We start from the raw sequence: 15,057 nt of genomic DNA on the forward strand, positions 1-15,057 counted from the left end.
GCTCCTTTACCACCGTCAGTGTCTACAATTGGCTCTTAGATGATTCCATACCAAAAATGACAAACTATATTCAATCTTAAAACTGCTAGATGTGGCTCTATGTTTAAACCCTGGATTACAAATGAACTGCTGGATCTGATTAGAGTTAGGGACTTCTCTTTCAAAAAGAGAAACAAATCAAAGAGCTCCTTAGATCTGGCTAAATATACAATGATTAATCAAAAGGTCATTAATCTTCATAAACTTATCAGAAGAAAATTTTACAAGAAAATATTTACTGAAAACATATGTTCCAGAAAAAGAAATATGTAATACATTCCACATTCAAAATTCTTTTATCCCAGACTAAAAATGCAGCCTGAAATTTGCAAGTGAGTGTGGGACAATTAGGGGTGATGCTTTTGCGTGAGGTATTAAACCAAGGTCCCACATTTTCTCTCTGGTGAGGTTAAAGATTCCGTGGCATGATTTTACAATTGCTCCATTCTGGTTTTATTTGGTGTTAAATCAGTTTTGGTGGGTTAACTTGTTTGTGAAAATTGCACAAAATGTGAGAACCTTGGCTGAAAATTCACAGAATAGTATGCTGGGGTTCCCTTTGTAAAGCCAAATCAAAACTTACACTGTTGGTTTCAGTATGGTAATCCCCATTGAAGTAACACAAGCTCTTGCAAATACCAGCAATGTCTTAAAGGGACATACAAAGAGCAATCTTCTAGTTACAAGTAGGTGTTGCCATTAGTTGAATGGATACAATAATAATGGAAGGAATTGGTGCACATTTTTTAAATACACTAGCATTTGGAAGAGGGGTAGTGCCTAAGGAAATGGTTTTCATGCAAGTGGACCATTGAGTCCCTACAGGGTTACAAGCAGGCACTCCACACAGGAGAAGCTCTCTGTAAGGAAGGAAGGCAACCAATAAATGCCTACATTTTTGGAAATCCTGCAATGCAGACAAATGGCCATGCTCACTTTGCCTGCTCATATGGGCCGTAGAAAAAGTGAGTAAGTTCTCCTCATCTTGAAATTTAGGCGATCTCTTTAATATGGCAGCGAGCAGCAAGCTGAGATGTTACAGAGATCAAAGGCAGCATTCTGGAATGAACCTGAGGCAAGGATGCTGACACTGACCTGGACTTTGACTTTGTAATCAATGGCACTAATACACATGCAAAGTAGCTTGTAGGTTTGTAGGAGACCACAGTTCTCAATGAATGCAGTTTGAGCGTTGGTCCTTCAAATAGTATGGTTTCAGGGTAAATATATTACTTAATACTCATTGTTCCTTGAGTAAATAAGAACTATCATTTTTAGACCAGTAAATTTGAAAAGTTCATCAGACATTATTGCGGAAGAGAATAAAAATCCCATCATTAGTGAGGAGACAAATTTCCCACTGACAAGTGGCTAAGATATCCAGAACAAAGTTTCTTGGCTGCAGTTTATCCTAATTTTCAACAACACACCATATATTTTGGGTTTGGAGTTGTGTGCAGTTTTCCATGGTTGTTCTGGCTAGTCTTTGATCGTTGGAATGTGGGAGAAGCCAGTGTACCTGGGGAATGTCACACTGCCACGGAGAGAACATACAAACTCTTTACAGACAGCAGCAGGAATAGAACCTGGGTTGCTGGTGTTGTAAAGCGATGCACTACTATAATGCTACTGTGCCATATTTTCTGAATATCTTGCGTGAATATGGTCTCCTGTTGGGAGAACTTTGCCCTGTCCTCCCTCTTCAAATTACCTATCCTGCTTTTGTACATTACCTGGCCTTTTCTCCTTGGAGCGATGGAGGATGAGAGGTGACCTGATAGAGGTGTATAAGATGATGAGAGGCGTTGATCATGTGGATAGTCAGAGACTTTTCTCCCCCAGGGCTGAAATGGCTATCACGAGAGGGCACAGTTTTAAGGTGCTGAGGAGTAGGTACAGAGGAGATGTCAGGGGTAAGTTTTTATGCAGAGTGGTGAGTGCGTGGAATGGGCTGCCAGCAATGGTGGTGGTGGTGGATACAACTGGGTCTTTTCAGATACTCCTGGATAGGTACATGGAGCTCAGAAAAATAGAGGGCTATGGGTAACCATAGGTAATTTCTAAAGTAAGTACATGCTCGGCACAGCATTGTGGGCTGAAAGGCCTGTAATGTGCTTTAGGTTTTCTATGTTTCTGTGTTTCTACATACTGTACCCTCTGATCATTCTCCCAGTTTGCCCTACATTCCAAGGGAAGTACCTGCCAATGTTTGTCATGTGTAAGTCTGTACTCATTTGGGCACGTGACCGTATGAGTGAGTGTGTGTGTGTGTGTGTATGTGCGCGCGCGCATACTTCTGCTTGTTAAATACAAGCTTGTGCATTTGTGTCTATATATACACAAATACACTAGTACACATGTATACACATGCATGTATACAGCCTGGTATGGAAACTTCAGTGCACAGGATTGCAAGCTGTTGCAGAGGGTTGTTAGATCTTGCCAGTTCTGTCATAGGCACATGTCCCCACCATTGAGGACTTATTCACTAAGTGGAACCTCAAGAAGCCAGCATCCATTATTAAAGTCCTGACGATGGGTCTCAGCCTGAAATGTCGACAGTGCTCCTCCCTATAGATGCTGCCTGACCTGCTGCGTTCCACCAGCATTTAGTGTGTGATCCATTACTAAAGACCCTCACCATCCAGAACTTGCTTGTTTGGTGTTACTACTATTGGGGAGGAGGTACAGCAGCTTGAGGACACACACTCAATGTCTTAAACTCAGCTTTTCCCTTCTGAAATCAGAATTCTGAAAAATCCATAAACACTACCTTGCTATTTGTCTTTTGTGCTACTCGTTTTGTGAGTTCATGTAATTTTTATGTTTTGCTCTGCACCGCTGCTACAAAACAACAATTTTCATGACATGTTAATGATAATAAGCCTGATTCTGTCATGTTGGGAGAACGGCAGATGAAATTTAATGCAGACAAGTGTTATGTGTTCAGTTTGGGAGGACAAACCAGAGTGAATGGTAGGGCACTGAGGGGTGCGATAGAACAAAAGGATCTAGGAATCCAGATCCATAATCCTGTGAAAGTGGCATCACAGAGAACTTTTGGCTCACTGGCCTTCATAGATTAGGCCAATAGCGTAGGATGTCAGAGAGGTTGAATTTGGAATTCTGTGCGTAGTTCTGGTCACCTACCTAAAGTAAAGATATCAATAAGCTTGAAAGAGTGCAGAGTGCAGGATGTGAAGGGAACAAGGACCTGAACTATAGGGAAAAGTTGAATAGATTAGGACTTTATTCACCAGAGCACAGGAGAATGAGAGGAGATCTTATAGAGGTGTACAAAATGATGAAGGGCATGGATAGAGTGAATGCATGCAAGCTTTTTCCCCTCAGATTGGGTGAAACATAAAAAAGGAGACAAAGTATTTAAGGGTAATCTGAGGGGGAATCTTCTTCATTCATAGAGCGATGTAAGTATTGAACAAACTGCCAGTGGGAGTGGGGGATGGGAGTTCAACTGTAACTTTTAAGAGAAGTTTGGATAGGTACATGGATGGGAGAGGTATGGAGGGCGATGGTCCAGGTGCAGACAGATGGGACTAGGAAGAAGAACGGGCTGGATTGGACTAGATGGGCATAGGTGCCTCTTTCTGTGCTGCAGTGCTCTATGACTGTCTATTTGTGCGAGCCTGTCTACTATCTGTGTGCTTGTGTCAGGGTGTGCATGTCTATCTATGTGTGATGTATACTTACTTCAAAGGTTCAAAAAATGGTTCAAAAGTCCATTTATTATGAAAGCATGCATCCATATACAACTCTGAAATTTGTCTTCTCCAGGTAGCCATGAGAACATGAACATGAAAGTCGCCTAGAGAGAAACATCAAACTCACCCTCCCGACACAAAAAAGAATGGCATCCTGATCATCAACACCCAAAACCCCTCCTTCACCTACTCAAAACAGAATAGGGACATCAATTGCTAAAAAAAACCCTCCCCCACACAAAAAACTAACAGAACACAACAGAACGTCAATCCCCCAAAAACTCTCCTGTCGCACAACAAATTGGAAAACAAAAGGGTGATGTAAAGCACAGAATATAAAAGCCACAGTTCTGAAAGCTTGTGCGTGTGTGTCAGCGTTTGTAAATGGTATGTCCACTAGTATCTTTCTGTGCAACTGTTTGTTCCTGTGTTTCTATATATACGTGAACGCATCTATCCATCATTGTTTCAACAGATGAATAACTTGCCAAAAGTTACAATTTGAACGACTGTTTGGATGAGTTCAGTGAGCAGTTGGACCTCAGGGTAGAAAATAAACAGCGGAAAGCTGAGAGAAGGCTGAAAGATTACACTTATGTTCTGTATCTGCTTTTACTCTGTTCCAACTCAATAGTTTGGTCAAAGAGTTTGCAGACCATCTGTGTTCAGAGCTTAAGGACTACTGCACTTAACACGTAGTTTTTCAAACCTTTGCAGGTTTTAGGCAAAAGTTCTAAGGTAAGCCAGAAAAGTGTTGTTGGAACACACGAAGCATTCATAAGTTATTTCCATTACTTTTCTCAGTAATGCAGAGAACCTGCTTAGTATTGGCTTTTTATTGCCATGTTTTACACATTGCCAACTCACTCTACATCATATTTTATGAATTTCAAATCATTAGTCCTTCCTTAGCTTGCTTTTACACAAATTGCTCATCAGCAAGAACGTTCTAGAATGTCAACATTGTTCTTTGACAAGGTATATTGTATGACTTCTCAAATTCAAAAATTCATCAGGTTCAGCTTGTTACTGATAGGTTCTGTGGAGCAGCAGAGTGCAGAGCGAGTTGGACACTGCTCCTTGCGAAACTTTATGTGCCAGTTTTAAAAAGTGAGCAGGGCCTGTTGGGACTTGTTTGCTGAGGGGAAGATTGCTTAGGTTAATAGTTAGGACCAATAAAAGGAAGTGGTGTTTGAGTAGAGCAAACATTGTGTTAGTGAACAGTGTTAGAGTGGTCAGGCTTTGGCTCAGCAGGCTTGGACGAGAACAGAAGCAGGCTAGAACTTAAGTTTGAGAAGTTAGAAGAATTGTAGGCGGGATGGTAGTCCAGGCAGTGGAATGCTCCTCCTGTGAGATGTGAGGTTTCAGGGTAGCTAATGGTCTTTCTGATGACAAACTCCTGCAAGAAGTGCACTGAACTTCAGCTCCTGACTGACAAGATAAAGGAAATTAAGCTGCAGCTGGATGTACTCCGGGAAATCCAGGAGGCTGACAACTTCATAGGTGGGTCTTTTATTGAGGTGATCACACCCAGAGTGTAGGGTTCAGATGGTAGATTGGCGATCAGCAAAAGAAGTAAGGGGAGTAAGCAATCAGTATCGGATTCTCCTGTGGCAATTCCCCTCAGCAACAAGTATACCCCTTTGGATATTACTGGAGAAATGACAGGAGGCAAACAGTGGTAATAAAGGAAGCCTTTTCTGGTTGTAGCAGGGAGCTGTTGGAGTTCTACAGGGGTCAGTGTTGAGACTGCTTCTTTTTATGTTATATGTCAATGATTTGGATGATGGAATTGATGGCTTTGTGGCCACGTTTGTGGATGATATGAAGATAGGTGAAAGGGCAGGTAACGTTGAGGAAGCAGGAAATCTGCAGAAGGACTTAGACAGATTGAGAAAATGGGTAAAGAAGTGGCAGATGGAATATAATGTAGGGAAATGTATGGTCATGCACTTTGCAGAAGGAATAAAGACAAAGACTATCTTCTAAATGTGGAGAAAAATCAAAAATCAGAGGTCAAAGGGACTTGGGAGTCCTTGTGCAGGATTCTCTAAAGCAGGCGTTCCCATTGTGGGGGTCCATGGACCCCTCCGTTAATGGTAGTGCCCCATGGCATAAAAAAAAAAGTTGGTAATCTCTGCTCTAAATGTTAATACAGGTTGAGTCAGTGGTAAGGAAGGTAAATGCAATGCTAGCATTCATTTTGAGAGGATTAGAATATAAGAGCAAGGATGCGATGCTAAGGCTTTATAAGGCATTGGTCAGACCACACTTGGAGAATTGGGAGTAGTTTTGGGCCCTTATTTAAGAAAGAGTGTGCTGGCATTGGAAATGGCCCAGAGGAGATTCATGAGAATGATTCCAGGAATAAAAGATATAGTGTATGAGGAGCGTTTGGTGGCTCTAGGCCTGTACTAGCTGGAGTTTAGAAGAATGAGGGGGCATCTTATTGAATATTTAAGGAGTGGATGTGGAGAGGATGTTTCCTCTCGTGAGTGAATCAAGGATCAGAGGACACAGCCTCAGAATAGAGGGATGTCCCTTTAGAACAAAAATGAGAAGGAATTTCTTTAACCAGACAGGGCGAATCTGTGGAATTCATTGCCACAGAAGGTTATGAAGTCCAAGTCATTAAGTATATTTAAAGCGGAGGTTAATAGGCTCTTGGTTAGCCGGGGCATTGAAGTTTACAGGGAGAAAGCAGGTGAATGGAGTTGAGAGGGATAATAAATCAGCCATGTTGGAATGGCAGAACAGACTCAATGGGCCAAATTGCCTAATTCTGCTCCTATGTCTTATGGTCTACAAATGACTGCTGTAATAAAAGCAAGCATTGAGAGAGATGCCCATTATTTGCTTTGGTTCAAAAATGGCTTTGAGCAATTTATAACAAGTATACACAAAAGACCCAAGGACCACACACATGTACAAAGAATCAAGAGAAGATAAAGTTTCAGTTTCTCCAGGAATTACATCATCTCAAATATACTTAATAACTTCACTGCCAATAAATCTATACTGTAATGGAAATATTGTCCCAATATACATGCATTAAAGAAGTCAACTAAAGTATAACATCTTTGCCATTTTTATTGCTATAAGTTCTGCACACTATTTAAATTTGTAAATTCCTGATGTTGGTTTAAGAATATTTGTAATGGAAGGAAACTTGTAATGTATCTGGGCAGATCAAATACAGGTTTAAATAAAGCTGAGTCCAATATCAACTCTAATATTCCTTAAGATTTAGTACTAATCTGTAGTTGACCATCTGTTTAATGAATTAATTTTATTGATACTATCTGTATACGCTCATGCCATTGCTATGCCTCCTTCACTAAAGCATCATTGTCTGTGAAGCTAATGGCTGTGAAATACAATGTATTCTTAGGAAGGATTATTGACTTCAAATGTTGACTACTTTTTCTTTCCATAGATGCCTCCTGACTGGCTGGGCTCTTCCAGCGTTTCTGTTTTTGTTCCTGATTCTTGCAGCTGCAGTTTTATTTGTTTTCAATGTGAAAATAACTAGTTCTCTGTATACCTCAGTGTTAATTGTCTGACCATTTTTTCATTAGTAGCAGCTGTTGATATTTATATCACCAAGTACAGTAAGGGATTGAGGTCAATATCTTTTGGTCGTGTAAACTGGAACTGTGGAACGATTCCAGACCATAAGACATGAGACATGGGAGCAGAATTTGGCCGTTCAGCTTACTGCTTCTGCTCTGCCATTCCACATGGCTGATTTTTTTTAGCCTCTCAGGCCCATTCTTCTGCCTTCTCCCTGTAATCTTTGACACTCTAATCAAGAATCGATCAACCTCTGCTTTAAATATACTCAATAACTTGGCCTCCACGACAATCCATGGCAATGAATTCTACAGAGTCACTGCCCTGTGGACAGAGAAACCGCCTCTCCACATCTACTCTGTCTGGGCCTTTCAACATTCAATAGGTTTCAATGAGATCCTCCCCCCCATTCTTCTAAACTCCAGCGAGTACAGACCCAGAGCTATCAACCATTCTTCAAACATTAACGCTTTCATTCCTGGAATTATTCTTGTAAACCTCCTCGGGACCCTCTCCAATGCCAGTTCATCTTTTCTTAGATATGATAAGGGGCCCAAAACTTCCCAGAAAACTCCAAATGCAGTCTGACCAAAGTGTCAGCATCACAGCCATACTCTTTTATTCTAGTCCTTTTGAAATGAATGCTAACGTTATTTTTGCCTTCCTCACCACCAACTCAACCTGCAAATTACCCTTTAGGGAATCCTGCACAAGGACTCCCAAGACCCTTTGCACCTCTGATTTTTGAAGTTTCTCCCTATTTAGAAAATACTCTATGCTTTTATCCCTTCTACCAAAGTGCATGACGATACAATTCCCCGTGGGCTCATCCACAGCTGTTCTAAAAAGCCATCTTGTAGGCATTCTACAAATCCCCTCTCTTGAAACCTGGAACCAACCTGATCTTCCCAATCTCTCTGCATATTGAAATTCCCCATGACAATCATAACATTGTCCTTTTCACATCGTTTTTCTATCTCTCATTGTAAGTTGCCTGCATATAGCTCCTATCAGGTCTTTTAACACTTGCACTTTTTTAACTTTACCCACAGGGTTCTACATAATTCAATCCCATATCACCTCTTCCTAAGATTTTGATTTCACTTTCTACCAACAAAGCTACCGCACCCCCTCCGCCTACCTGTCTGTTTATTCAATACAATGTATGTCCTTTCTAAGCTCCCAACTATGATCTTCATTCAGCAACATCTCAGTGATGCCCATGACGTTGTGCCTGCCAGTCTCTAACTACGCATCCTCGCAATCTCACTACAAACTTGCATACCAGCTGCCCCACCCTCAACCCTGTCACCCCCGGTTCTCATCCCCCTGCCAGCACCCTCCCCAACAGCTCTAGCAAACCTGCCCACATGGATGTTGGTCCCCCTCACGTTCAGGTATCCTATTTGTACACGTCATATCTTCTCCAGATAAGATCCCAATGATTTGGAAATTTGAAAACATGTCCCCTGCACCACTTCCTCAGCAACTCATTCATCTGTACCATCGTCCTATTCCTTCTCTGACTTGCACTTGGCACTGGGAGTAATCTAAAGATGACTAATTTGGAGCTCTTGTTCTTCAGCCTTTTCCCTAACTCTCGATACTCACTGCACATGACCTCTTCCCTAATTTTACCTATGTCATTGGACCTCTATCCACTCACCTTCCCTCCTGAGAATATTCTGCAGCCCTTCTGAGGCACCCTTAACCCTCGCACCTGTGAGGCAACACAACATCCTGGCATCTCCTTGTTCTGTCCTCCTGACTTTACCCTTCGCTGCTGGTCCTTTGAGCTGGTCACAGTGATACTGGCCTTGCTGCTGCTGTTGTAGCCTGATGGATCACCCCCCCGATAAGTCATCCCCTGAAAGATTCTTGTGGATTATAGGGCACATTCAGAATATGAGATCAGCTTTTTAAGAATCTGCATATAAAGCCTTAAAATAATCAGCAGATAAAGAAAGGGGTCATGAATGTTTTCTTGACCCGTGGGGAAGGAAATATGACATCCTTAGCCAGCCTGACAGACATCTAACTCCACTCCTGTCTGCCTTCTGCAGTGGTGTAGCAAACAATCGAAATTGTATCCAAAAGAAACAACTCTCCAGCTCTGGGCATCTAGAGGTAGGCAAACCTAAGAAGGAATTTTAGGTTTAATTCCAGCTCTTATTTGACACAGATGCTACTCACGTCCAGCAGAAGCTCTCCTTCTGGTGATAAATTCCTAATCAGAGCCGTGGTCTGATTGTCCCTCGTGTTGTGGGTGAGAAGATGGTGAGACTCCTTTTTCAGCTCTGTGTCTTCCAAGGCTGCATCACAAACAAATATCAAATGATTAAAGTTAGCTTAATGTAACACAATGTGTGCTCTAAGATAGCAATCATATAAAGAAAATCGTACTATAAATCATACTGTTCCTCCCACCTCCCTTATTGGATGGCCCAGCAGAGGGGAAGATAGGAAATTTCATAAGAGAGGAGATGGTGCTGGAGACGCCAGATAACCCACTGCATAGCGGTCAGTTAGAAAAAAACGCAGTGAGAAAAGATACTCTGTCCTATTTTCGGCTCCTATAGCGTGAAATTTTCAGGGATTCTGATTAAAATGTCGATACAAAAATATGAGAAGAGGGGAGAGGGATGGAATGAGAGTCACAGGCTTGATGTTTTGGTCCTGGCATGGGTTTGCTGACTGGAAATCTTTGCTGTGAGACTGTATATTTTTACAAGGTCATAAGTGTGTGGCAGAGAAGATGAAGGATTAGTAGGTATCTATGGCAAAGGTCAAATGCCACTGAGGCTCCCTTGAGGGCGCTTTACACCAGGGTCATTTGGAAGGTGATTATACTTATGGAGAGAGGGAAACTGCAAACACCACACAGACAGCACCAGAGGACAGGACTTAACCCAAGGCTTGGGCACAGTGAAGCAGTGGCTCTACTAGTAGAGGCAAACTCCCGGAAAAGTTTTAATTGTGTGAGATTCTTCATAGGTTCTGTAAGTAAACATGACATGCACGGTTGAAATGAGATGATCTCCAAAGTACTTTTGAATCATATGAAACAGGAAGAGGCCATTTAGCCCCTTGAGGCAGTTTTATCATTCAAGTCGGTCATGGCTGAGCTTCTACCTCAAACAACATTTTTTTGCCCTTTTGTTGTGTGTCTTCATTCCTTTAAAATCCAAAAATTCATCAACCTATCATCAATGACAGACCTCCACAGAGAATTCCAAGCATTTACCATGTTACAAATTTTAAATTTTACCTCATGTTATTCCTGAATGGTCTACCCCATATTTTAAGACTTAGATCCCTGGTTTCAGACACCTATGCCTGGATAAACATCCTCCCTCTAACAGTGAGGATCTTGCAGACTTCAGTGATTCTTTTTGATACCACTATCATGGGATAAAGGATTTTGACTATCTGCTTGATCTATGCTTCGCACGAATATTGGGTAATGTTAAGAGAAGCATTAAGAAGGTAGATGGTCAAAACCTTATTCCAGTGGTAGGGTATCAAAAACACATAGATCAAAAGCAAAATGAAGGCTTGGTCCGCCAGAGAAAGCAGGATCTCCCAGTGGCCATACATTTTAATTCCACGTCCCATTCCCATTCTGATATGTCTATCCATGGCCTCCTCTACTGTCAAAATGAATCCAAACTCAGGTTGGAGGAACAACACCTTATATACCGGCTGGGTAGCCTCCAACCTGATGGCATGAACATTGACTTCCCTAACTTCCGTTAATGCCCCTCCTCCCCTTCTTACCTCATCCCTGACATATTTAGTTGTTTGCCTGTTCTCCATCTCCCTCTGGTGGTTCCCCTCTCCCCCTTTCTTTCTCCTGAGGCCTCCCGTCCCATGATCCTTTCCCTTCTCCAGCTCAGTATCACTGTCACCAATCACCTTTCCAGCTCAGCTTCATCCCACCCCCTCCGGTCTTCTCCTATCATTTCCCCCTCCCCCCACTACTTTCAAATCTCTTACTATCTTTCCTTTCAGTTAGTCCTGATGAAGGGTCTCGACCCGAAACGTTGACAGTGCTTCTCCCTATAGATGCTGCCTGGCCTGCTGTGTTCCACCAGCATTTTGTGTGTGTTGAAGGAGTATTAAAATGGGATTTGAGGGGAAAGATTCCTACGCAGAGATTGGCTGATATTTGGAACAAACTCTCAGAGGAGCTGCCAGAATCAGACACATTTACTGTGTTTAAGAACTATTGGGACTGTCACAAATAGCAACAAACAGTTTGTTGGAGGAACTCAGCAGATTGAGCAGCATCTGTGGGGGAAAGGGAAATGCTGGTGTTTCGGGTCGAAACACTTAATCAGGAATGCATTTCCAGCCTCTTGTGTCTCCAGGCAGTTAAGTAAGCATAGAAGAATACAGTCCTAATGCAGGCAAATTGGAATAAGGATGATGGGAAAACAGTTGGTATGGATACTGAGCCAAAGGACCCATTTTTGTACTGTTCAACTCTGATTCCATGATAATGTATGTCACCATCACACTGGAACTTTATCAGCAAGTGTGATGAAGACTCTGTAACAAAGAGGAAAATCCAGGTGTTTCCAAACCCAAAACCATTGATGAACTGGGAGATTATTCCCTACTGAAATCTAGGATTGCAGCATTCAAATCATGTGACCCTGTCTTTTATGAGAAATCGAGATATGAGCTCCAGAAAGCTATCAGGGATGCCAAATGACAGTACTAGTTCAAAATTGAGTCTCAGACCAGCTGGCATTTGTGACCAGGCTTACATACTATAATGGGCTACAAGACAAATTTGGGCAGCATCTTCGATGATAACACATCCCTTCTCAATGAGCTTACTGCACTTTATGGATGTTTTGAACAAAAGGGAATGAATATGTTACACCTAACCCTGACCGTCTTTAGTACACCTGAACTCTCAGTCACCATTGTGGACCTAAGATCTGTCTTCCACAGAGTGAACCTACTGAAGGCATTGGACCCGGATAGTCTCCTTGCCCATGTCCTTCGACATTGTGCAGATTAGCAGGTGGGTGTATTTACAGAAAATTTTAATGTCTCCCTGCTTCAGTCTGTTGTTCCTACCTGCTTTAAGACTGTTATCAACCCATTACCTAAGAAAAACAAGTTGATGCGCCTTAACAACTACTGGTCAGTGGTTCTGACATCTACTATCATGAAAAGCATTGGGAGGCTGGTCATGGCACACATTAACTCCAGGCAACCTTGACCCTTTGCAATTTGCCTATCGCTGAAACAGGTTATAGTAGACACCATCTCCCTGACCCTACAATCATCTCTGGTTTATATGGACAATAAAACCATCTAAAAAAACTGCAAAGAACTGTAGACACAGCTCAGCACATCATGGTAACCAGCTTCCCCGTCAAGTCTTCTGTCTATACATCTTGCTGCCTCAGTAAAGCTGCTAGCATAATCAAAGACTGTACCCACACCAGATGTTCTCTCATCTCCCTTCTCCCAATAGGCAGAAGATACAAAAGCCTGAAAGCAAGTGTTGCCAATTTCAAGGACAGATTCTACCCCACTGTTATAGGACTACTAAATGGTCCCTTCATATGAAAAGATTGATTCTTGACCTTACAACCTACCTTGATATCTGGCACCTTATTGTCAGCCTGTACTGCACTTTCTCTGTAGTTGTTGCACTTTATTCTGCATTCTGTTATTGTTTCACATTGTACTACCTCAATGCACTGTGATAAATTGACGTGTATGAACAGCATGCAAGACAAGCTTAGCGCTGTACTTCGGAACATATGACAATAATAAACCAATCCAATAGTAATTCCAAATTCCGTGCTGCATTAGCATCTACAGCTGTTAAAACATATCTCTGTAGCTGGTACAACAAGCAACTCACTTCAAAATGGCTTTTTAAAAAAAACATGAATTTAGATTTATTTTTATCTTAGGGACAATGAAGTTCGGCAACATGGGGAGGCCAGAGAAGCTGGGATTGTTCTCCTTAGAGAAAGGGAAGTTTAAGGGCAGATTCAATTGATCTGTTTTTCATTCCAAAGGGCTTGATAGGATAGGAAGAAATGGTTTCACTGGCAAAATAGTTAGCCAAAGAACCAAGAGTTGGGAACCAACCAAGTTGGAAACAGACTGAAGAATAAATTTGAAAAGGGAATTGTTGAAGTACATCAGAAGCAAAGAATTTATAGGCTGTGGGAATGAATGGGGAAGTGGGAGTACTTTTATAGCTCTTACATTGAAATGAAACAAGCTGGATAGACGAGTTGGTCTCCTCTGCCGTGAGATTATATGATTTCAAACCTTTCCTCCATCTGGTATTTATTTTCGAAGAGAATTTTTCCCTGGATTTTGTTAAATTCCATTCAGCGTGAACAGCATTAGCAGTGTGAAAGAAGCTCCAGCTAGCTGGATTTGCAGTTTGACTGAGATTTGAAGCATGTTTGGTATGAACAGCATGAGGGAGTTTGACAACGTAACCAGAACCAGCAAAGTAAGCCAGTTTAGCAAAGTGACCACTTCTAGTGATGTGAATGGATTTATCAGTGTGACTGGGACTCGTGATGTGGGTGGGTTTATCAGTAAAACTAAAACTCTAAGCTTCCATGAGTTTACAAGTGTGCTTAGAACTAGCAGTGTAGATGTGTTTGATAAGGTGACTCCAACAAATAGGATGAATAGATTTGCCAGTGTGGTCAGGACTAATTGTGATCAGGTTTAATAATGTTATCATAATTAACAGATTGAATCAATATTACCAGTGTTTATTTGAATCAATATTTGCACACAGAGTAGGAAACACTAGTGATGCTCAACAAATCAGTCAGCATCTGTAGAGACGGAAACAGAGTTAATATTCCAGGTTCATGATCATTCATCAGAATTTTAATGACTTGAAGCAATAACTCCATTTCTCTCTCCATAGATGCTGCTTGTCCTGTTGAGTACTTCTAGCATTTGCTGTTTATTTTTTCCTTACTCCTGAATAGATATTACACATTTCATTTGTGTTCAATAAATTTTATAAACTTAAATTTAACTGACAGTTTACTGTTCTGAATAATCATTTTCCTTGTTGAAATATTACTGGGATAAGATGTAAAAATGAAGGGTTGGGGTTATGGAAAGGGCGTACTACACCTAGAGATATTTTTTTTCTGATTCAGCTCCACAAATTAAAATTGACAGCCTATTTAACATCATATTAATGCTGACTATGGCTCTTAGCTGAAAGGATTTACTAGAAATTGGGAATTCATTGAGCATTGTTCCTCCCTTTTCCTAAGCCTGTTGGAACTGAGGCTAAAACACAACAACTAGATATCCACAGCATAGCCTGCAGACACATCTGTTCTTTATTCTCATCCATGCCAAACACTGACACCTAGTGATGGATAAGTGAGCACTACAGGTCTCAGCCCAAGTGGCAATGCATTATTGTAATAATAGAAGACCAACTCCTTTACTGGCTAAGCAATGCATTGTCTACAAAATCTGTCATATTTTCTTCCCCAAGAGTTTCAGGAATTTTAATGGCTTTGAAGGGGCATTATCTTGCCTGAGCAGCTGAGAAAAAGATTAAGAATAGGTCCTCTTCTGTGTGACATTAAAATTTCCCTAAGGGGATATATGCAGAAAGATGGATGAGAAATTATAGATAGCCTCAGCAGCTAGGTTTCTAAAATAATTAAATGGATTTCAAAATCTTTTGAAGGTT

General features: G+C 41.4%; 1 protein-coding gene across 2 annotated transcripts in view; it reads right to left on the reverse strand.

Moving 5' to 3' along the window:
• LOC132378439 (aryl hydrocarbon receptor-like) overlaps nt 1-15,057 on the reverse strand; it is a 194,690-nt gene that overhangs the window by 61,518 nt on the left and 118,115 nt on the right. For both annotated transcript variants that reach the window (XM_059945360.1, XM_059945359.1), the window contains one exon: nt 9,528-9,646. Coding sequence is in view for 1 of the 2 variants with exons in the window: in XM_059945359.1 (XP_059801342.1) it covers nt 9,528-9,646 (119 nt within the window). In the remaining variant the exon portion in view is untranslated. The remainder of the gene's footprint in view (nt 1-9,527; nt 9,647-15,057) is intronic.

Source organism: Hypanus sabinus, chromosome 20, assembly GCF_030144855.1.
Source record: "Hypanus sabinus isolate sHypSab1 chromosome 20, sHypSab1.hap1, whole genome shotgun sequence".
NCBI lineage: Eukaryota > Metazoa > Chordata > Chondrichthyes > Myliobatiformes > Dasyatidae > Hypanus > Hypanus sabinus.